The sequence below is a fragment of the Peromyscus eremicus genome, chromosome X (assembly GCF_949786415.1).
Source record: "Peromyscus eremicus chromosome X, PerEre_H2_v1, whole genome shotgun sequence".
In the NCBI taxonomy this organism is placed as follows: Eukaryota; Metazoa; Chordata; class Mammalia; order Rodentia; family Cricetidae; genus Peromyscus; species Peromyscus eremicus.
The window spans coordinates 78,028,946-78,054,599 of record NC_081439.1 but is presented as its reverse complement, the minus strand read 5'-3'; the positions used below and the strand labels follow the sequence as shown (position 1 = coordinate 78,054,599).

Genomic DNA, 25,654 nt, shown 5'->3' with positions numbered 1-25,654 from the left:
GTTGGGGATTTAGCTGAGTTGTAGAGTGCTTGCCAAGCAAGCACAAGGTTTTGGGTTCAGTTCCCAGCTCTGGAAAACGATAGGTTTTATTCACAGAAACTAATTTCAGTGTCCAGGTATCTGAATAGCAGGTTTGTAGTATTTTAAGATATATGATGATATTCTTTATACTTAGTCATTTAGTGTCATTTCAAATGATAAGGATAAGGAAAAATGATTAAACTACATGAGGTACCTTTTAAGTTATTTGTCCTGATGGAAATGATATATTGCAATCTCTCAATCAATTATTGACATTCTAGAAAATTTGAAAATACTTATGATTTTTCTGGTATAATGCATATAGTAAAAATAGTTGCTAGGTTTTTTTTTAATTTCCCTAGATATTATTTTTTTATTTCAGCCTAAGTTTTCAGGTGGCTAAATTCTAACATTCAGATCTGAAGGGAAGGAAATTAGTCAATGTAATACAGCATACTATTTTTCATGCATTAATATCATTAAATATCAGCACTGTTAAAGAGAATATCCCATAATGCTTTGATGATTCTGTGAATTTAAAAAGTAACGCAGGTGCAGATTCTTTCTAAGTCAATATCACATTTAATTATATAGTTATAAAATAAAGGAAATCAATTAATATATTTCTTCTGTTCATGAGAAGTGTATTCTTAGGCTTTTGAGATCAATACATACCACAACACCAAACTGTTCAGGCTCACAGAGATCATCATATTCATTCTTAAGCTGTGCTAGTTCTCGGAGTACATTCTGCTCAGGAAGATGTTTAACAAGATTCTAAAAAGAAAAGCAAAAAAGTTAGTGGTTTGTAAGTGATCAGTAAGATTTTTAATAATTCAACTAAACTTATAAAAAAACCCAACCTTTTTAATGAAGAAAAAACTGTATAATCTAGGTTCAAAGGGAAGTTGTGTCATTATATTAAAGACTCATACCTTCTGTTATAGCTATTTATCACCAAATCAGATAATCTAGAATAAAAAAAAATTAATCTACACATAGAAAAAGAATATACTTAAAAATAAATGGAAAATATATATTCTGATCAATAAAAGACATTAAATCAGAAATCAAAAACTTCCAAATAAAGAAAAGGCCAGGACCTTCTGGCTTCAAATAAAAACAATGAATTGTATAAAACAATTAAATTACAAGTATTACCATTTTTTCTCAAAATGTTTTAAAATAATGAAGAGGATAGAGTATTTACTTAGTCTGTGAAACCAGCCCTATTGATACTAATAAAAAAATAGCAGAAGAAAGTAAACCTGCCAATAACACTAAATATTGATAATAAACACCTATTTACAAAGTACTTTTGGTTTACTTACCTAATCACTCTGACGAGAATGACCAACACTATGGTGTATGGGAATGCTGAAAGTATCCATGATTTTCTTAATTTTAATAATGGCTTTCCAAATTCTTTGGCATTGTAATCTAATGTGAATTTACTTCAGATTACTCATAAATGGCACATTTTCAAGTCTTATCTGTCAAACTCTTCCTTTTATTAGAGAGTTTAATCCGTTCATCCTGTTAGTTTCACCAGTTTTGTAGCTAAAACTCAGTTACTTATTTTCCATGTGACTTACATGCTAAATTAACAAAAAAAAAAAAAAAAAGAAAATGGATATACACAGAAAAAATAGTTTAAAAATAATAAAGTCTTTAAAGAAAGAATAAGGTAATATAAAAAGAACAAGCTATTTGAAGATAGAAAATACTCAATGTGTCTGGATCCTGTATGGTGTTTTGTTGACTTTGATTTTTTAAATGCTAATGTACAGAAAACAATAGCTGCTGAGAGACATTGGAATATGGAAACTGCTAAATTAAACCAATCTATATATTTTAAGAATGTCTTATCTTCAGAATGGAAGTCAGAAAATACATTTCATTGGGGGAGAGGTTTTGATTTTGTTTCCACAGGAACCCAAAAGCTATGGCTTTCTTCAAAATTAATAAAGACCAGATTTGACTGGGGGAGACCTGAAAATCTTGGCTACAGACATAAAGAAAGAAACAAAAGGAAAACTACAAGACAGGTGACATATATGCTGATCCCTTAATATGGGAACAGTTTTGAGACTGGATGAGACATGATAAATCTTGTTGGCTATAGATTCCTTATGATAAGTCATATCATTACATGCCATTCTTTTGTATGCCATGGACAGAGATTTGATTATTGCCAGGGACAGCATATAAGATGCCTGACGTGCTGCCAGCAGAGATTTGAGAAAAGAGGACCCGAGATTGTGGATTATCAACCCTCTGTGCATTCCACTCCGGATCTTCTGCTTATCATGCCTCTAGAGGGCCAAAGCAGAAAGGCCTACGTGTCCCAAGGTCATGCTTTATGGTGTGCACGTCATGTCTTCCTCCATATAAATACTTCTTGTAATACTAGTCTTTTTCTCCTATCTGATCTTCATGTTCTGTGTTCCTAGATCAACGGTAACTTCTGTGATACAGGAAATTATACAGAGATGATCACCCAGGCTGGAGTTAAGGCAGTTATTCAGGTCATGGGAAAGAACCTGCAGCCTGGGGAAGCTTTTCAGGCTTGGATAAACTGTACCGAATGTGTCGTCAACTATAGCACTTGCTATGACGTATATCAACACACTGGATTCAAATTGGCCATGATGAATAATTCAGTTTCTGAGGATATTCCAACTGCATTGTGTAAAACTTGAAACCCTAAGGGCTGTTGGCTGAAGACTGGATGGAGTAACATATAGATGGGATGACAAACTAAAAGTGTGGGAATCTAGAATAGGAGGAAAATGGTGGCCTCCACCAAGAAAGGGAGATGGCAACTTTAATCCAGATATTTTGATTCCTCCTGGAGGAGTGTGGAGACAATGTGGCAATGGTTGGAGTGATTGCTTCAAGTTTTATTGGGTTCCTAGACTGAAAAGAGCTGCCAGGAAAGGTCAGCTTCCTTTCATAGAAGCTCTGAAAATTGGATCAGGTCTTCCTTGGAATTGTTGGGATATAGAAGGCAAAAGTTGCTGACTTGCAGGGGTAAATTTCTTGTCTGAGTCATTGTGGCCCACCAGTCATTGGGCTTGGTGTTTGCAGAGGCTGAGGAGGAACTTAGATGACTGCAGGGGTCTTGAGGTCTGAGCAGGCTGTCTAAGAAGGAAATGACTGTCTAGTACATTGACCACTGCTCTTATTTTTACCTTTTTTTGAGAAATTGCATGTTGATAGCCTCTGGGTCGAGTGCTCAGAAGATTGTATAATCATTAATAATAAAAATAGATTATAGTTGCTTTGGTGTTAAGTCTGGGATAGTTCCTGTGTCTAGTAAAAGATGATGAAGATTATATTGGTGATTTTCTAAGAATAACCTTTGGATTCATGAGAACATTTTGTATTGGGTGATTTCCTCTTTTCTTTCCGTTCCCCATTGCTTATGATAATAAAAGACTGAGGTTACCAGGGCAAAAACAGAAGCTAGAGAAGCTATGGTAGCTAAAGAAGCTGTAGCAAAGAAGCTACTTAGCAACTGCAGAAGCCCGAAGTGACCTGTCAGATTGCATGAGAACTGTCTCTGAGTTGTTACTGCGTGCGCCTTCCAGGTATCCCATCCTGAGGCTGGTCCCCGGCAAAAAAAAACCTTATAAAGTTAACAGATGCCTTTTACCTACTCAAACATAGTTCAAAAAAATCATCTTTAGCTGACTTGTACACACCATACATTCTATACTTGTGATAATGCAGATATATATGTTACCTTTAAAAGTTTTGTGTGTTTTCAGAAAAAAAGAGCAGATAGCAATTCAAAAAAAAATAATAATAATAATAACCCAGGTGATCCACACTCTCAGAATGCCTCTGTTGCAGTTGCCTCCAGAACAACTTCAAAGCTGTTAGCTAAGATGCTCCAGTCACACAGAATACTTCAGTCAGGACTTCAGATAAGCTCTATACTTTCTCATCACACACAGACTTAAAAATAATAATACAGCTAGCTCTTGCAAGACTTGACCATTATCCCAATTTTCTCAGAATCTCCTAGAGATGCTGTCAGCACCCAGACAACAGGAAGCAGTATAGAGAACACAATACTAACATTCCTAAGAGGTAGGGTAGATGGTTTTGGTCCTTCAATGAATTATAGATGTGTATCATCCTTTAAGAGAGTAGTTACAAGTTGTTGTTGGTCATGGTCAGGGAGATGGCTAAGCAAAGGAGATTAGATTCAAGGATCTTGTTCTGAAAAGGAGGGGGATACTGAAATGATAGGTTAAAAGGATAGATTATTAAATCAACTTTTAAACTAAAAAAGCAACTATTAATCTTAATTATTTTACATTGGTATGGATTTTTGTATATTGTTAAAAATTTAAGGTTATTTTTGTTATACTGTATATACATATATACATATATACATACATATATATATATTTCAACTCCTGTTTAAGGTATTCTACCTATGCAGCAAATTTAACAATGTAATATAAATTTCCATTTCTTGAAAGCTATTATTATGAAATAAGGTAATTAGGAAATGCAGGTAAGAAGTCATCTATAACAATCAAACTTCTATTCAAGTAGGTATGTCTCTATTTGAGATGAATAAAGTTCTGAAAATAGACATGATGTCGTTGAATAATGGAAATGTGTTTATCCTTAGATGATTTTATACTATCAATGAGCAAAATTATAAGTTTTTTATTTATTTTTTCTTTTTTTTAATGTCATTCACTTTTTCACAATTAAAAATATGTAGAGGCGTGGTATGTGGTATGGTACTTTAAGACTGGTAATCTCAGTATCAGGGAGGCTGAGGTAAGAGTAGAAGAGTATTGTGGGTAACCCAGGCCATAAAGCAAGACATTACCTCACATGTACAGAAAAACAAAACAAAACTGGAAAAAAAATTAAGTCAGTGCAACAAGAAACCAGGGAAACCAAGTATTCAATATCATAATTAGTGAGATTTTATTTCTCCCCATTTATCTTGTCTCTCCTCCCATTCAATTCTGGCTCTCTAGTAAAATATTGGCATATGATGGTACCCATTATTTTAAGGCTCAAGTTTTAAATTAAGAGTGACCTGTGATTTAAAAGAAACATGGATATGACATATATGCATATGTTGAGATTAAATAAAATACAGCTATTTTTATTCATGAATATAATCAATCATTTCTTATACAAAGTAAAGACAAGTAATCACTGAGGTATTATTTCTATTAAAACATATCTTTTTGTAGTACAAGGAAGAAAATGAGGGCTTGTGCATGTCAGAGGAGACCTCAACCACTACAAATACACACACACACACACACACACACACACACACACGCACACACAGAGCATTTCAAAATTTGAAAATGTTTTAAATTTAATTTTTAATTATATATATGGTGTGTGTGTGTGTGTGTGTGTGTGTGTGTGTCTATATGTGGGTTTGCACACATGAGTACAGTATACAAGGAGGCCAGAAGCCAAATTCCAATGACCTGGAGTTATAGTCAAACATGACCTGCATGGTGTAGATTCTAGGAAATGAACTCTTGTGTGGTACAAGAGCAGTACACAGTCTTAAACATGCTGATGAGACATCTCTCCAGCCCCATATGTAGGCTCTTACTAGAATATCTTGAAGGTATGAATATTAGAATTACTAATTTTTAAATGTTTCTATTGGTGTTTTTTTTCCCCCAGACAGGCTTTCTCCATGTAGCTATGTCTATCCTGGAATTCACTCTGCAGACATGGTTGGCCTTGAATTTAAAGATATCTGCCTCCCTCTGCTTCCAAGTGCTGGGATTAAAGGCATGTGCCATCACCACCAAGCTGTTGATTTTTTGTTTTGTCTTGTTATGTTTAAGTACACTGATAAGAAAAACAAAGGTCCACTTTGGTAACATTAATACTTTTCACTACAGTGCAACCAAATTAAATAGATTTAAAACATTATGAAAATTATGAGATAATTTAATTCAACATATTTAAAACTCTCCATTTTGATTTCACATTTTAACTATGAAAATAATGATTAACAAAATCAATCCTAAAATAGAATTTCAGAATGTGAAAACTGTTACTGTTTTATTTCACATTTAGCTACAATATATTAACTTGTCTTCTGAAAGCAGGCTCCTCAGAACGATACATCTTCTCTTTCTCTGAAAAGCTATATGAAATATCTAAAGCATTCTGTGGGGTAAGGATATATTCTAACTTATGGTATCATTTGATAAGTATAACATTCACATAACTAGTGTTGTGTTGGAGGTTCTACCTGTGACTAATGATCAAAACAAGACACCAGAATAGGTGACACACACAGACTTAAGTTATGACAGTGCATATTACTTCAATGAATCAACGACTAGGAGGATCCACATTGCAAGTAGCATCATAGGCAATAAGTTAAGGTGCTTTTACAAATATAGGCGATGTTGTAGCCAAAGACTCAGTTTTTATGTTCATCAAATGCTAACCAGAAGAGGAAGAAGGGTCAGCAGAGCCAGTATGTGCTGGTCCTAAGAATCAGTCTGACATCTATTTGTATGCAGGACTAGAGATGCTCCTGAGACCAAAGTCTCCCAAAGGAAGTAACAAGCAGACTGAGCCCAAAAAAAACATCTCACAAGGAAAAAATTAAAAAGATCCAGAGTGCAGCACATTAGTCTCCTGAATGTATCCCCAGGCTGAGTCTATTTATTCCCAACATGCTCATATCTATGAGATGGGTAGAAAGGAGAGATATGTGAAGAGCATGACTTTGGTATATATTTAATGAAGTGCATATAAAACAAACAGTGCTGGGTAGAATCTCAGTGGTAGAGTCTGTGTTAGTATGTTCCTGGGCTTTATTCTAACCTTTACTTATGTGTCACATCCCCAAGAAAAGGAGGAAAGGAAAAGCCATGCATACATGATTTTCCATAAAACATCTATTCTTGGCTCTTAGAAAGCTTCTGTACACCGAGTGAACTCTTTTCTCTACTCAGTTACTCCTAGAGTAGTTTTACACAGGAAATGGGGAAAATCACTCTCAGCTGCTACATGGAAATGACAAAATTCATTTGGAGAATGTGCAAGTTGTTTGAGGAGGTGCCTAGAAATGCTCAATATAGAAGAGGCTTCTGCAAAGAAGTTCTATGATAGTGGCCAAAGCAGTAATCTATTAAATAGAGGTATTCTCAGATAGATCAGACAGTTATTGTAAAAATTAATATTATCTAAGGACTCTTCATTTGATTAAAATAAAATAGCTCTTGAATTTAGTGTTTCATTTACATTACATCTACTTCTGGTTTGTAAATAAATGGCAAAGGTAGGTTCACATAACAACTGCATGTGCTGCATGAGAGAAAGCCAGTCATAGTTGTAGAAACTGGAAACAAATAGCAAAAACCCTTTAAATGCCATATATTCTGACAAATTACTAGGTGATAGGCAAATGGCCTGCAAGTTTTAAGATATGATCTATTCTATATATCTCTCCCCTGCTGCTGCTTAATAGCATGCTTTTTCTCCCTCAACAATTTCAAATTTTTTGTTTAAAAGATCAATTCTGAGTGAGTATGAAAATTTCATTCTAGAAAATGTCAGTGAGTTGAAGTTTACTAAGAAAACAACAAAGGAGTAAGTATGCCTCCAAATGAGGAGCTTTGCCCCCTCATCTTTTATGCATCACAAATTCACTTTCTGATAACTGTCAGTGTTACTTGAAGAAATTTCTCCTAACAGACCACAGGGTTCTAACTACTTTTTACATTTATGCAATTACTGTATAATGCTTCCAAAACTTTATTTCTTTTAAATGTTAATTGCACATGTAAAGGTTACTTAAGTAAAGGTATTGAACCATATTGCCCTTTCCTTCTTGACAAAACATAACCTTTCTTTTTTTGCCTTATATCTCATTAAGTCATTTTAGTAGTAGAGAACTGAGTTAAGTTCACTCTGATTAAGTCCATCATTTACCACATAAATGGACCAGGGCCAATATTTCTTTTAAAAATATATTATTGCAGTATTTTCTAGCCATCTACAGGTCGATAAATTAAATTAAATTCTATTGATAATGATACACATGTATTACTGAAGACAAGATGTTTTTTCTGAAACACTTGCCTAAGTTTCTGTCATTTTAACACAACCTTCTCCATTTGCTTGAACAGAAAATTAAATTCCTTAACTATTATCTGTTATTAGGTCATGTTTTTCAGCACTGTCTTATGGCATACAGCTTAAATAGTTATGTATGCAAATGTGCATATGTGCGTAATAGTTTTATGTCAACTTGATACAAGCTAAACTCATCTGAAAAGAAGGAGCCTCAATTAAGAAAATGCCTCCATCAGACAAGGTTGCAAGCAAGCCTGTAAGTTATTTTCTTAATTAGTGATTGATAGGGAGAGCCCAGCCCATTGTGGGTAGTGCCATTGCTGAGATGGTGGTCCTAGCTACTATAAGAAGGCAGGCTGAGAAAGACATGAGGATGAAGCCAGTAAGCAGCACCCCTCCATGGACTCTGCATCAACTCCTGACTCCAGGTACCACCCTTATTGAAACTCCTTTCCAAACTTCCTTTGATGAACAGTGATGTGGAAGTATAAGCCTATTATTTAATCCTTTCCTCTCCAACTTGCTTTTTGGTCATGATGTTTCATAAAGCAATAGATACCCTAACTAAACATATTTAAGGCTTTTACACCATATTTCTGTGTTCTTGTTATTTGTTCTTAGAGGTAAATGAAGACAAAATTATTTTCCTTTAAAGAGTACCAAAGCCTGGTACTGTTCTTACTTTTTGTTTTATATAAGTATTTGCCCCATAATACAGCTTGCCATCTATGTAACTGCCACATTAGCCATTAGATACTGTGCTACTTGAGGATTACAACTTTCAAAGGGACATGTATGATCAGAAATACACAATATCTGTGCAACTTTTATGGCTACAGAACAAATATATATTGAAAAAATATAAAGAACTTGTGGTGGTTTGAAAGAAAATGGCCCCCAAAAGGAGTGGCACTATTAGGAGGTGTGGCCTTGTTGGAGTAGGTGTGGTCTTGTTGGAGGAAGTATGTTGCTGTGGGGGTGGGCTTTGAGGTCTTTTTCTCAAGCTTCCCTGAGTATGACAGGAGTCGACTTCCTGTTGTCTGCAAGATGTAGGACACTGGGCTATTGCTCCCAGACCATGTCTGTCTGCATGTTGCCATGCTTCCCATCATGATCATAATGAACTCAACCTCTGAAACTCTAAGTGATCCACCCTCAATTAAATGTTTTCTTTATAAGAGTTGCCCTGGTCATGGTATCTCTTCACAGTAATGAAAACCCTAACTAATACAGAATTCCACACACTTGAACACCATGCTACCCTTTTGTAAGCTTCTCCTAATGGGGTCATTTTTTCATCTAGACTGGTTACATACACAGCTTCTAAGTTTTCAAAACAACAGTTATCCTTGCAAGCGCAGTTGAAGTTCGCATGACTGAAGCCCTGGTATCAATCCCCAGAACTGAATAAATAGTAAACAAACAAAAACAAGCAACAAGCCTAGAGATTGAGATACTATTAGTTTATAGCCATGTGAATTCTCATATGATATAAATAGAATATATTGGCACACCATTTCAGGAAATAATCCGCCACTACTCAGCAATTCTGAAGATACGTATAGGTCACAAACCATCTACTCTGAAAACATAGAGACAGTACTAATAATCAGTAGTGTGTGAAAAATCATACAAAGGTTTAATAACAGGCAAAAGGGTCCTACCCACAAAGTTTGAGTCAATAAGTTTGAGTAGGAATTAAGTACTTCCAATATGTGTGAGATAACACATGTTGAAACCATCAGATCTTTAGAAGATTTTCAAGATTTAAACAAACATTTAAGGCAACAGTATCATACTATCAGTTTTTATGATAATAAAAAAATAAAAGGAATAATAATAAAACTAGCAATAACAATTAAAATGTCCATCGAGACAATAAATGGCTATTTAAATACAAGTACATGTATGTCATAGAAAATTATACCACATGGGGAAAATGGACAAATCTTCAAAAATGGAAAAACAGTTTTAATATATATGTTGTACTTAACTTTTTACAGAACATTTGAAAAGGAAGGAAAATCCTAATCATATTCTGTAGTTGCACATCCATATGTGTAGCAAAATTATAAAGAATAGAATGGGGATGATGAGCATCAGTTTCAGGGTCATGTTTTCTTCTAGGGAAAGATAATTAATGTGCTTCATAAGGACTGGTACTGTGGGCATTGTTACAGGTAATGCTCTGACCCATATACATATATTATAACATTTAAAAAGTATCCTTTATGATACTTTGTAATGCACATTGTGAATTTCAGTACAAATGATTTATCTTTAAACTTTTCTGACACTTTTGTCATCATTTATATTGTTGCCTTAAAAATTCATGGTAGGATTTAGCTAACTATTAATAAGATCTAATTTAGTATAGATTACTTTAGATGAGCCAGTTAGCAACATTTTTCTACTGACCACCACTGTTTAGATAATACCTATCACATTTGCAAGGGATACACTCACTTTTCAGTTTGTTTTTCCTCTAAACAACAACCATGAATGTATAAACAAAACTACTTCAAGTTTAATTTTGTCATGGCAGTTGTTTCAGAAAATAACTGTCAACTTTTTGTATATTCTTATAAAATATTTCACACAAATTCACATGGAGAAATCAATGACTTTTAAAAAGGATAAAAGGCAATCACATGATCTTGAACAGGTCATATTCTTGGCTTTTTAGTTACATGATGAATAAAGGGGAGCTAGTCAAACATAAATTGAGAAACTGTTGCAAAAAAAGTCCAATTCTGTATTGTTTGAAATTTTTCCACCTCAAAGCAATATTCAAATTATCTATGAAAATAATGCATAAAAAGTATATTTGGCTAGAAGCACTGATTTTCTAACAGATAGAAAAACAATAACAGTCTTTTCTGCAAATTTTCAAAATAGGATTGTCTTTTCAACTAGCAATATGTGCTCATATTTATAAATATTTATATAGCTAACTTTTCCAACACTCTACCAATAAATGCAAAACAATAATGATAGATGGCTGGTACAGATGACTTGAAATATATTTCAATGCCAAGTTCCACATAAAAAGACTGTTATATATACAAAAGAGTATACAAATATGTTTGTTAACTCATGACTGGTTTTATATTGGTTAAGTAGTTTCCTTGTCATTCCCATGAAAGCTTGTCCTATGCACCACAACTGACACAGCACCACTTGTAAGAAAGCCTTAGCCACTAAGGTAAAGATAAACAACTGAACTGTCATTATAACTGCTGGGAGGGTGAAAAATCAATGGAGTGATACTGTGTATATATCAACCACTGGAAGGCAGATCTCATGCTCAGTAGTTGGCCAACATACAATGGACTCCACAGTTTTTGTTTGCTTTCATTTGATTATTGTTTGGTAGGTTTTGTTGTTGTTTGTTTGTTTTCCTTTTTGGGTGGTGTTTTATTTTTGTTTTCTTGGTTTTGGGGGCTTTAGCTGTTGTACTGTGTAGCATGAATCTTAAAATGTTCTAAATAAGATCAAATCTGAGCCAGGTATTGGGGTGAATGCTGGAAGATCAGAGAAGCAGAACAAGCCACAGCCACCTCACCTTGCCGATTCGTCAACTGGTTTTGTTTCCTCAGACTGGAAGCCTCTGTGTCCTTATCGAAACGGATCTCAGCTGAATTGCTTCTAAAAACCCTGAACGCTTAACCTGCTTAGTTCCTGGTTTTGATGCCTTATATACCTTTCTGCTTTCTGCCATCACTCCCTGGGATTAAAGGCTCACTTCTTGGGATTAAAGGTGTGAGGCACCATGCTTAGCTGTATCCTTGGACACACAGAGATCCAGGTAGATCTCTGCCTCTGGAATGCTAGGATTAAAAGCATGAGTGCCACCATTTTCTAGCCTCTGTATCTAGTGGCTGTTCTGTTCTATGACCCCAGATAAGTTTATTAGGGCGCACAATATTTTGGGGAACACAATAGCACCACAGTATTAGGTCTTGTTTGTTTCTGAGAAAGAACTTAAAGTTGGCTTGGTGGGGGGAGAGGATCTGGAAGGACTTGAGGGAGGGAAAGAATATTACCAAATATATTTGCATTTAAAAATTGTTTAAAAAAAACTCAGGCAGGAGGCAAGCCTAATTAATTAATTAATATGGGATGGCCCAGCCGGTTGTGGATGGTGCCATCCTTGGGCTGGTGGTCCTGGATTCTGGAAGAAAGCAGGCTGAGCAAGCCATGGTGAGCAAGCCATTAAGCGGTATCCCTCCATGGCCTCTGCATCAGCTACTCCATGTTTCTGCCATCTTCAGTGAAGAAGAGTGATATGGGACTCTAAGCAAAACAAAACCTTTCCTTCTCAACTTCCTTTTGGTCAGGGTATTTCATCACAGCAACAGAATCTAAGACAGCACTCAAGGAAGAAAAATGAACACCTTATTTGTTTTTCCTTTGAAGAAAGTTATTTTCAATTCTATTCAGCTATGTGCATTGTAGAAAACTTATAAAATGAAGACCAAAATATTTACTCTTATCTTTTTTGATTAAACAAAATGATTATATTTCCTTAGATTAATCTGTCACTATGAATCATTCATATAGGGTAAAATAAATAATGGTCATGTTAATAGAATAATACTTTCAATTTTCTAAAAGAATACTTATTAATGCAGTGGTAGAATTCAATGTTTCTTTTATAGCATTTAGTACTACTATGCATTTACTCCTTGTTAACTAGCTATATATTTATTACAGAGTACAATAATAAGTATCAATGAATTCACTTATCATGTGTTGAAGATGTTTTAAAATATAATTAAAGGTGTACTGTGATTTCTAATGAGAGACAATGTACAACGTGTTTAGATGGGAAGACTTTAGTAGATACATCTTATTTCTTCCCAACAGTAAAATCAAGTCAGTCACTCACCTACATACCAGAGTAGAGGGAAAGATAGGTAAACGATGGAGTTTTAAAAAAAGTCAATTAAGTATCATATGAACTAAGTACTGATTCCAGATTGATTGTGTGATATTATCTAATTTACCTGCCATATTTTAAAGCCAAATAGCATAAATTGAACATATTAACATTAGTAAGCTCTGGATATAAAGCATACAAATGGCCTACTCTGTGATAAAGGAGAAAGAGCCAATCCATAGTACTATCATTCGATGTATTCAGAATTTAATATTTGCTTTCTTTAATTTAAACAATGCCTGACTGGGCCTATTTGCAACTGAGTGAGAACCTATTTTATCAGAAACAGAAGTAGATTTCTTGAAGTTACAGTTTTGATTTTGATCAATACTAACCAAATGTACAAATCTGAAACCATCAGTTTTGCAATAAACTAAGATAACAGGAAATAATTGAAAACATGAAAATCTGAAATTTTACTACTATTTTCTATCAAACACAAAAGGAAATCTTAAAACAATGATCTGCAGCTGGGGACAATTTTTGATCCCCTATATTCATTGAACAACAACAACAACAAAAGTCCCAAGTGTCAGTGAGTACTGCTACTGGTATCTAGAATATAGAATCCCCAATCTACTCTTCAAAATGTCACAGTCCAAGGTAAGGAATATGCCTTATGTGTGTTCACTAACAAAACACTTTAAAATGGATTAATTTTGTTATGGAGCTATAAAATTGTATTTATAAAAAAAGAATCAGTATGTCAACCACAGAGTTAACTCTTTCTTGGATTTTCCTTCTTGACTGCTCATCTATAATATTTAAGAAGATTCATTAACATATGGTGTAGCTGAAGTTTTCCTGTGTCCCACCTGGCCCATGGTCAGGACAAATCTCTCTCAACTGCCAGTCCTGAAGCCACTTGGACCCAAGTAAACACACAGGGGCGTATCTTAATTAAAACTGTTCTGCCCTTAGCTCAGTCCTACCAATGCATAGCATTTACATTTCAATTAACCCATAATTCTTAATTCTTTTTAGCCATGTGGCTTGGTACCTTTTCTCAGTCCTGCCTTCACAACTTGCTTCCTCTGTGTCTGGCCAGTGACTCCTCACTCAGCCTTCCTGTTCCCAGAATTCTCCTCTCTGCTTATCCCAACTATACTATATTTCCTGCCTGGCTACTGGCCAATCAGTGTTTTTATTTATTAACCAATCAGAGCAACACTAGTGCTGTGGATGTCTTTCTGTGTGCTGTGAATATGTGTTGCTCTGACTGGTTGATAAATTAAGCCATTTGGCCTATGGAAAGGCCGCTTAGGGGCAGGCAGGAAATCCAAACAGACAGACAGGAAGAGAAAGGACAGGCAAGACAGACTCTGTGAGCTGCTGCCAGGAGAAGCAAGATGTAAAGGTATTGGTAAGCCACAAGCCATGTGCCAAAGTATAGATTTATAGAAATGGGATAAATTAAGAAATAAGAGCTAGCTAGCAAGAGGCCTACCATAGACCATACAGTTTGTAAGTAATATAAGCCTCTGTGTGTTTAATAGGGTTTGAATGACTGCACACCAAGTGGGACACAGGAAAACCTCAGCTACAATATGGTTATGTCAAATATATATTATACAATGCTAAAGTATGATGCATACGTTTATAATATGTTTGGAATAAAGTCTAATTTAAGAAATAAATATATTTAATAGATGTAATGGCTAGGTAAATTCTACTTTGCACTGATGATAGAGAATTACAGAAACTTAGAAAAAGCCTGTGATATGTGAAGACAGTCCTGAGGTTTAGAAAATTTCTGTCTGTCATCCTTAGAACCTAACAAAGAGTGCTATTAGAAATGTAATCAGTTGCAAAGAGTTATGATTTATTAAATACATGGCTAACCAATCATCTTTATATTTCAACCCATTTTACATACTTAAAAAATGAGTCAGAAGTTAGTGGGAAAAGTAGCACTATTTTCTATCACTTTTGATTTTTCCCATGGAGAACGTTTCTGACTGTGTTATCTGCTCCCTTCATTTCTTAAGTTAACGGATTACTATTTTTTGGTTAGAAGTAGTTCCGTACCCTCAGGTTGATGTAGAGCTCATAGTGTAATTTTGCTTTCATTTCTTAGTTGTAGGATCCTGGAAGTTTATGTGAAAAGAGACAGATTCTTTCAAAGCTGTACAACTTAAAGGGAACTTCTGGTCTGGTCTGTTCATCCCCTCAGTTCAATAGGATCCATAGTCTAACAGTATGAAATAATGGAAAAATTTATGAAGATTTTCTGTAGCTAGAAGTGTGCAAGACAGGAGAAACAGTGAACTATGAGGCCATAGTTTGCACAACTGCAAACAAAATACTGTTTTTATTCAAATAATAAGTAGGTTCAATTTTTCCCATTTAAAAATATTTTTTTTCTAATTGGTATAAGAAAATACTAATTACTTATAGCTACCTTTTCTTTCCTTGCAAATAAAAACACAACCAGTGATAGTAACAAATGAAACACTGGTTATTCTTAAAAAAAATCAACATAGAAAAAAATGACAATGAGCAGACACAATATTTATTTGGATTAGATTCAATTTCACAATAGACTAAGATTAGTAGCCAATGCTCAAAAACAAAACTGTTTTCAACACAGACAAGAGAATACATTTTTAAAATTCCATTTGATAAAAAGTTAGAAGCAAAAGATGAAAAAACAATAGCAGCTCATGGATAAAAAATATTTGCAGACTACAAAAACATCACAAAATACTTATTCTTCTATGATGAGAAATAAGAAAGAAATGTTGTCAAAAAAAGAAATATATGTTGGCAAGACTGTTCTTGTCATTGATAATATTTCAATTTCCCTACAGAATTATGAAAATAAACTTGGAGTTGTTAGTAAGGGAAAAAAAGTCCTAAAATTCTACAACAGTAATGCTTCATAGCCTTAATTGATATACCTGCAGTCTTCTAAAGCCATCAACTCTTGTAAAGTGCAGAAACACATGCAGACTCACAAGCCTGCATACAATACAGATGGTCGATAGCCATGTAAATAGATCAATGATTACAAAGATGGATTGAAGAGACAAAAACGAGCTCGACTATTACACATGCATGAACTTCCTGACTATAAGGATAATTATACACTAGAACTGGTTAATTGAGGGAAGCTGAAGAATCTTTTTCCTTGCAGAATCAATAGATACCCATTTATCTTTGATGACTTAGGTGTAGCACTGCCTGGAATCCAGGGGATGGATTGAATGACCTTTGCTTCTATCTAATCATTTTGTCAGTATTCAAGAAAGAGTTATATAGATCATGTAATCTGTTTTGAGATGTAAAAATCACATTTGAGAAAACATAATCATGTTGGGAAGCTGTAGGGTTTATGTCTTGCATGCACTGCAGTATTAGATATTCAACTGTGTTTCAGAACTATAATGCAGTCTGAAATACAGGGAAGTTATAAGTAGGGGGCAATCAGAAATATTCTTGTGTATGAATTTCCAGTTATAAAGGAAGTAGTATAGAGCTGCATTTTATCTGAGGTATTATTGGTACTCATTTTAGCCTTTTACTACATAAAGAATGGGTTAAGGAAAAGTCAGAGAAAGCAGTGATGAAACAGCAGCAAATAAAACCCCATAAAATTTCATCCTCTGCAGGAATGTACTTGTTTCTTAAGTGAAGGGTAGCAGAAGGCAGAATACCATAAATATTCACAGCATCTGCTTAAAAAGTACAGTAGTATGGTGTAGAGTTTAGCGTATTTTAAGGAAGACCTACAAAATAAGGATGACTGGATGTAACTGCAATTGGAAATACTAAGAGTTCTATGTAGTTCAGTGATTGTAGGCAACATTAATGTACTGTTTGTGGGAGCCCACAGAGGTTTCCTAGTGAGATCTGAGCTTCTTTTACCAGCAGGGCTGCATAAGATGATTGGACCATGGACCTGGGTACCAGGTGTTTGGAAGGGCCTACACTTGGCTTTATCTAACAATGGGGAGGACTTTTGCCTCGCCCCTTAGCATTGTTATAAAAAGCCTTTTGGAATAAAGTTCTGGGCTGTTGGGTATTGATGCAGGTTCTCCCGAAGCTATCCTGTGTTTCTATCTTTCTTCTTTTCTAGGCCTATCATTCTATCTGAAAGTTCCTTATTCCTCTCTTTGCCTCATAGGAACCCTGTAAAAGGTGGGGGCTGGTCCCCCACAGCTGTTAAAAGTGACAAGGAGAAATTTTGAAAGTTTTAATTATAATCACATCACAAAAGGTTAAAGAGATATGTTTAGTCTTATTTAAGCTTCATATATATACATATAAATACATACATACATATATATATATATATGAAGCTTAAATAAGACTAAACGTATATATGTATATATGGCAAAAATTACATGGTACTCTATTAATATGAACTATTTTATATTTCTATGCATCAGTTAAAAATAAATGCAAAAGGTGTTTCTCCCCCTGATCTCAGTCACTTTATTACTCCTTACAACTCTATGGTATCTGTATTGTAATCTATCCTGGCTTGATATGCATATTTCTTTTATTCTGATTTCACTATCACCAACCATTGCCTCACCATATGTGGTCTATAGAAATGAATTCCCTGATCTTCTATTTGTCACCACTTTTCTTTCACTAGAAGCCTCAAGAATTTCAACAGTTCTCATACTTTAAGAATCAGTGTTTTGCAAATGACCCATTGATTTTGTTTTCTGTACTGGACTCAATTCTATCCCTGAACCATACTTTAGTGCAATATTACCTGTACTTCTTTTCTAATATGTTTTGGATTTTTATCCTACCTAGTTACTTCTTTTTTAAATCCCTAAGTGGTACAACTATTTTTTTAATTTTATAATTAATTTAATTTTACATATCAGCCACAGATTCTAGTGTCCTCTCTCCTCCCACCACAACCCGCCATTCCCCCAAATCACCCCTCATTCCCACCTCCTCCAAGGCAAGGACTCCCCTAAGGATTCAGCTCAGCTTGGTAGACTCAGTTGAGGCAGGTCTAGTCCCCTCCTCCCTTCACCTAGGCTGAGCAAAGTGTCCCAGCATAGGCCCTAGGATCCAAAAAGCCAGCTCATGCACTAAGGACAGATCCTGGTCCTATTGCCTGGGGGCCTCCTAAATAGTTCAAGCTAATCAACTGTCTGACTTATCCAGAGGACCTGATGCAGTTCCATGGGGGCTCTTCAGCTATTGGTTCACACTTCATGTGTTTCCACTAGTTTGGCTATTTGTCCCTGTGCTTTTTCCAATCATGGTCTCAATATTTCTTGCTCATATAATCCCTCCTCTCTCTCTCTCTCGCCACTTGGACTCCTGGAGCTCCACCTGGGGCCTGGCCATGGATCTCTGCATCCGCTTCCATCAGTCACTGGATGACTGATGATCTGGTGTTCAGCCACCAGATCACCAGAGTAGGTCAGTTCGGGCTTTCTCTGGACCAATGCCAGTAGTCTATTGTGGAGCTATCTTTGTGGATTTCTGGGGACCTCTCTAGCACTTTGCGTCTTCCTATTCTGATGGGGTCTTCATTCATCATGGTTTCTCTTTCCTTGTCCTCCCTCTCTGTTCTTGATCCAGCTTGGATCTCCCGCTCCCCTAAGCTCTCTTTCCCTGAACCCTTGCTCTTCATTACCCCCCTTCACTTCCAGTTTGCTCATGTAGATCTCATCCATTTCTCTGTCGTTGGGCGATACCTGTGTCTTTCTTAGCGTCCTCTTTACTAGGTAGCCTCCCTGGAGTTGTGAGTAGCAGTCTAATCATCCTTTGCTTTACATCTAGTATCCACCTATGAGTGAGTACATACCACATTTGTCTTTCTGAGTCTGGGTTACCTCACTCACGATGATTTTTTCTAGATCGATCCATTTGCCTGCAAACCTCATGATGTCACTGTTTTTCTCTTCTGAGTAGTACTCCATTGTGTATATGGTACCACATTTTATTTATCCATTCTTCAGTTGAGGGGTATCTAGGTTGTTTCCAGCTTCTGGCTACTACAAACAATGTTGCTATGAATATAGCTGAGCATGTGCCCTTGTGGTATGATTGAGCATTCCTTGGGTATATGCCCAACAGTGGTATAGCTGGGTCTTGGGGGAGACTGATTCCCAATTTTCTAAGAAAGTGCCATATTGATTTCCAAAGTGGCTGTACAAGCTTGCATTCCCACCAACAGTGGAGGAGAGTTCTTGTTGATTGTGTCCTTTGCTCTACAAAAGCTTCTCAGTTTAAAGAGGTACCATTGATTAATTGTTTCTCTCACTGTCTGTGCTACTGGTATTATATTTAGGAAGTGATCTCCGGTGCAATGTGTTCAAGACTACTTCCTACTTTCTCTTCTATCAGGTTCAGAGTAACTTGATTTATGTTGAGGTCTTTGATCCACTTGGACTTAAGTTTTGTGCACGGTGACAGATATGGATCTATTTGCAGCCTTCTACATGTTGACATCCAGTTACGCCAGCACCATTTGTTGAAGATGCTTTCTTTTTTCCATTGGTAGAACCATTTTTTTTAACAAAACTTTTACTGTTCAGTGAATATATATTTTAAAACTAAGTTATCTACCTGCTACCCAAGTGAAGCCTGTATAGTTCAGGGCTTTATTTATTTTGTATTTTTAAAAAGTACTTTGTATTTCCCTGTTAAGTCTATTAACAGCAAACCACTTAATATATACTATAGCTGCACTAATTTTCCTAAATATAAAGTTGAATGTTGCCTAAATTCAATAGTTTGACATTCAACTTGTCTACCAGCAGTCAAAAAGTTTAATGTACACAGGATCCAGGAATAAGTCAAAATGTGTGGTAAGGACCAGTGAGGCCTGTAGCACATAAATGACATTAAACTTCTTGCACTTAGGCAACTAAAACTCCACATAAAGCATATCTGAGAAATACAGAGATATAAATAGAAAAAGGAGGGGGAGAGGCAGACGACCAGTCATTAGACCGTGATCACTGTTTCTATAATAGCACCACAACCAATTCACTAATCATCTTCCATATGCTTGCTCATCACTATCCTTTGTTAATCAAAAAATATATAAATAATAAAAGATATTATCTTGTATATTCCTCAAGTATCTGCCCACTATTCACTCTCAATAAACCCTTACTGAATCCTATTAACACTTCAAAGTCTAGTTCAATGTGAATTTGTTCCAGGAAACTACCTTAACCAAGCACCCCTGGGATCACAGCTATCAGTTTCTGGCCTTGTTGGTTGTCCCATGGACTTCTTTTATTTGGAGATCAGTTTTCAAAATAAAATCAAATACATATCATTATAAATGAAACCAACTGTGTTGAAATAGTTGTCAACATATTTACCAAAGCAATTTGTGTATAATAAATGATGTGTTTCTTGATTATCGCATTAAAAAGGAAGATCTAGTGGCAGACCTAATAAGTACTTTAATTCTGAAGTAGTAATGAGTTTCAATAATGTTTGTTTGATATCTGCCACGACTGTAATATGAAAAGAAAACATTTATTACTTCTATTACCATCGGTTATAAGTACTGTTATGACTATGTTCATTTGTTGTCTACATTTTTAATTAAATGAAATGCAAAATATAAATTAGAACTACATTAAAAGAAAGTTGAACTATTTTACACTTCCATATTTAAAACCTGCAAATCCTTTCCAATTGCACTAAACTAACAACTCTTTGAAAATTTTTTGCACCTTCTATGTAAATCCTACTTAATTGACATATGCCTGGCAAATATAAACATAATTTCACTATCAATATATTTTTCAAGCATTTAAGAATTATTCACAACCGCTATTGATCACAAATAAAGCATGCTTTAATTTTTCTCTAAAAATTTAAAAATTTTTAACGCTAGTTTCATTTGACAGTTCTGTACCTTTGTTTAATATATACACGTTATTTTTAATGACATATGGCCTATTAAACTCTAGTCTTGTATGTGTGTTTTCTTTTTTTCTTTTCTCAAATGATCAGGTTAAATTATACTAAACTAGATTTTCAATGCTGGAATAGTGATGCTACGAATCATGTAAACCTATCACAAATTACTCATAAATACACCCAACAATCTTAAAATATAGTATATGCTTAAGTGTTTCTATATGTTATAGCAAGCATTGTAAAACATTTTAGTTTCTACCACACAGTGAATTCAGTGTCTAGTTTAAGTCTTGATATATGGAAATATATGAGACTTATGGAAATATGGGGGATTGGATCTTGTTAATAACTTTAATATTTTAACTTTATCATGTTGACTAAATAAAAGTAGTTTTTTGGTTTGTCTGTTTTTTTTAGTAGACCATTTATCCTGCCAAATAAGTACAGTCCTTTAGCTGTCTAGTGAGGAAGAGTTTATTGACCCATTCTAGGAGATGTAAAACCAGTGTTAATTCAAGTTCCTAGAAAATGATGTATCCTTAATTGTTTTTTGTTGTTTTGTTGCTATGAGGAAAAAAACCATGTTCATGAGCAACAAACTGTGATTATGCATGGATGGAGTTTAGCACTGTAATCAAATAGAACTTACAACAAAGTTAATCTGATGATACATATTTAATGCTATGCATTATCGATGTGTTACATGGTAATTAGACATAAATGGTAAACACCTCATATGAATGGCAAATTGATGCTACTTTTGCATCATTGAAGCAAACATATCTAGTTTGGGAGTGAGAAAGAGGTCTTAGTGATGCAAGTCTTTTCTGCATGAGGAAAGCAATCATTTGGGGGAACAGCAAGAGTATAATAATTTCACCAGAGGAGCACAGTTCCTTACAAGAATATCTTCAAACACATGACACATCCAGGTAAAACTAATATTAACCATAAAATTTCAGGTATCTTATATTCATGTCTTATTCAATCATACATTTTAAATATGTGCTATTTGTTGTTATGTAAAAATAAAGAGAATCAATTTGATTTAACCAGGATAGGCAATGAAACAAGTTTCTCTAGTGCACAATGAACAAGCTGGCTTTTCAACAATCTTATCAAATAGAAGCCGTGAAAACACAGAAGATTGAGGCTGGGGAGATGGGTCAGTGGTTGAGAGAGTGTGCTGTTCTCAGAAAGGATTTGAGTTCGGCTCTCAGAACAAACTTAGTGTAGTTTATAACTGTTTGTAACCCCAACTCCTGGGGGAGTCTGATGCCTCTGCCCTTCAGAGGCACCTGCACTGACCTGAACTGTCCTAAGACTGTTCACATAATAATTGAAATATACAAGGCACAAAACTAAATATGACTTAGTTATCCTTCTTTTCTTTGATTATGACTTGTGACACATCAGTAATAAAATAAAAGCTTTTTAATCTTTCCTATGTAATGAAATTGTAGTAAGATAGGGTCATAGTTTGGAGAGTCAATAAATGTAGCAATACAATTTTGTTAATTACATTATAACTTTTCTTCTACATGAAAAAATATTCTAAATATGAAGCATCAAGTTGTTGATTTCCCTTGCCAGTATAATTTTTATAAATCTTTTTATTTTTAAAGTCAGGATTTAAGTACATTAGAGAATAAAAGATAGAAAAAAATCTCATTTATGCATATCCCCTATATGAAACTATATTTCAAAATATACAAATAGAAAATACGGAATGTCAGTAATTTTATAGTATGTACAATGCATCTTTTCCTTTCTTTAAATTGCTTGAGTCTAGTCTACATGCTGAATTACGTCTCCTCCTACATGCTGAAATTACAGGAATGAGCAACTATGGGTTTACACAGTGCTAGGAATGGAGCTCAGGGCAGCATGTAGGGTACACAAGCACACTGCAAACTGAGCTGCATTTGCAGCCCCCTTAGACATTATTTTGAAGCATAGTTTTGATACTTTAAGATGTCTACTACTGAATAACATAAAATTCAGATTCTCTTTTGTTAAAGGGAGTACACTATCACTAATACTTACATCATGAGATGTTTTAAGATTCAATGAGATAATAAATACCCAGCTCTTGAAACAGTAGCCAGCACAGGTTAAATACCCAACACTAGAATAGTCTACCACATTTACCTATGAATCCTGAGAAAGATCCACAGAAATGCAATCTTTAGATCACTTTTTCATCCATAATATGGTAATAAAAAACTATCTCATGGACCAATTATTATGATGAAATATATGTAATTTTGTGATGTGCAGAGAATGACATATCTACAAATACACATGTGTAAAATTAAAAGCACAGTAGCTAAGGCATGGCAGAAAGAACTAGAACCTGGATCATAAAGGCTGAGTCATCTGAGTAATAAATAGATATAGATATTACAGGTTCTATTATCCAAAGGAAGAAATTATTTTTTCATAAAAGCATTGAGAAGAGATGCATCTAAAATTTCTATGAAATGATTTTAAAACTAAAGATATTCAATATACCTGAATTAGGGCCTCACTGAGCAACTCTTCATTAACCTCCAAAATAATGTTCTTTATTTCCTCATATGGTAAGCGATAAGATCCCAGGAAGATAGCTAAAATAAAATTGGATTTTATTAGAAACAGAAAAGTATCAAAATCCAAAAGCCCATATATATGTGTGTGTGTGTGTGTGTGTGTGTGTGTGTGTGTGTGTGTGTGTGTGTGTATATATATATATATATATATATAAATACTAATTTTCAGAATTATAGGTTGTTTATAATCAATGGACTATTCTGTTCATATAGGCAAAATAACCTGCAGAATTTGCAGCTCAAGTATAGATATGTACAAAATAAAATTCCTACTTAGATCTCTCATGACACTATGCTCAGGCATTTTATATTAAGCTGATACAAGCTGATACAAAACGACTCACCAAATTTTAAAATTAAAAAAAAAGATTGATTTAAATTGGTCTTTTGAGTCAATCTAGATTTTAATGTCAAAGTTTAAGATACATCCAACATAGAATTTCTAAGGAATGACAATAAGGCAAACATCACTCCATTTTTTCTCAAACTTAGTCTAATATTATTCATTAGGCAGATAAAAAAGGAATTAATTAGTGACATTTACATTGTGCTATTTTGAGTAGAACCATGAAATTGCATGCCATCTCACTCTGGCTCCTACATCTCATCCAACAGTTTGAGAAATGCATGCTACTTGCTCCCTAATCATCTCATGGCTGTTAAGGCTAAGAAACGACAGGCTTCTCCAAAAAAATTTCTAGTGCTACCTGCTTGTTCTCCAATGGAAATTTCAGACAGAGAGCTTCAGAGAAGTGATTGGTCCACAAGAGTTTTGACTAATCCATTGGTGACTTCAAGATGAATGCACTATTGATACTTTGAATACATTGCTGAATATACTATTAGAAGACAAAGCAGCATTCAAAGAATTCATTCACTCAGTGGGGGCATGATCTGAATGCCCCAAACTCTTCCTCTCTGGATCTCTGCTTCTTGACCACTATGAGTTGAGCAGCTTTGACCCACGATAGTATTTTGTTGTTTTGCTTTGAGGCCAAAAGCAATAAAAGGAAGTAGCCATGGACTAAACCTATAAAACAATGAGCTAAAATAAACATTTTCTCATTTTATTTGACCTACTCTAGCATTTTTTGACAATGACTAAAAGTTGACAAAAACAGTAGCATTTAGAGTTATCAGATTGGCTTTGAAGCAATCTGTATGATTCTTCTTTTGTTGTCGTTCTAGACAGGGTTTCTCTGTGTAGTTTTGGTGCCTGTCCTGGATCTCACTCTGTAGACCAGGCTGGCCTTGAACTCACAGAGATCCACCTGGCTCTGCCTCCTGAGTGCTGGGATTAAAGGTGTGCGCCACCACGGCCCCACATGTATGATTTTTTTTTTTCGTTTTTCGAGACAGGGTTTCTCTGCGTAGCTTTGCGCCTGTCCTGGAACTCACTTGGTAGCCCAGGCTGGCCTCGAACTCACAGAGATCCGCCTGGCTCTGCCTCCCGAGTGCTGGGATTAAAGGCGTGCGCCACCACCGCCTGGCATGTATGATTCTTAACTATGAGCCCAAAGCATAGGAGTACTTAAGAAGCCCACTTGAATATACCAAGGAGAAGTTGTCAGGTGCTTTTTTTAAACATATCATTTCTTATCATCCTAAGTATAGTGATACAGGTACAATGAGATATTCTGAGGGAAAAGAGAACATACCATATTCAGGGACTTTTCTTTCTGAAATATTGTTATAATCACATGATTTATTATAATTGTTAAGGTCTGACTCTAATTTATAAAACAAACTTTACTACAGGCATATACATACATATATACATTCATATATTCATAGATAGATAGATAGATACATACATACATACACACATACATACATAGACAGACAGACAGACAGAGAGACAGACTAGATAGATAGGTAGGTAGGTAGGTGGGTAGGTAGGTAGGTAGGTAGATAGACAGACAGACAGACAGACTAGATAGGAAGGTAGGTAGGTAGGTAGGTAGGTAGGTAGACAGTCAGACAGACAGACAGATAGATAAATAGACAGACAGACAGATAGATAGATAGATAGATAGATAGATAGATAGATAGATAGATAGATAGACAGATAGACAGATAGCCAGGAGTTAAGTACTACATGTGCTTTCAGTCATCCACTGAGAGTTTTGGA

General features: G+C 35.1%; 1 protein-coding gene across 2 annotated transcripts in view; it reads right to left on the bottom strand.

Moving 5' to 3' along the window:
• Window positions 1-25,654, bottom strand: part of Diaph2 (diaphanous related formin 2) — a 752,478-nt gene that overhangs the window by 392,744 nt on the left and 334,080 nt on the right. For both annotated transcript variants that reach the window (XM_059251575.1, XM_059251574.1), the window contains 2 exons: window positions 23,447-23,541; window positions 697-798 (listed from right to left, as the gene is read on the bottom strand). In XM_059251575.1, the coding sequence (XP_059107558.1) occupies window positions 697-798; window positions 23,447-23,541 (197 nt within the window). The remainder of the gene's footprint in view (window positions 1-696; window positions 799-23,446; window positions 23,542-25,654) is intronic.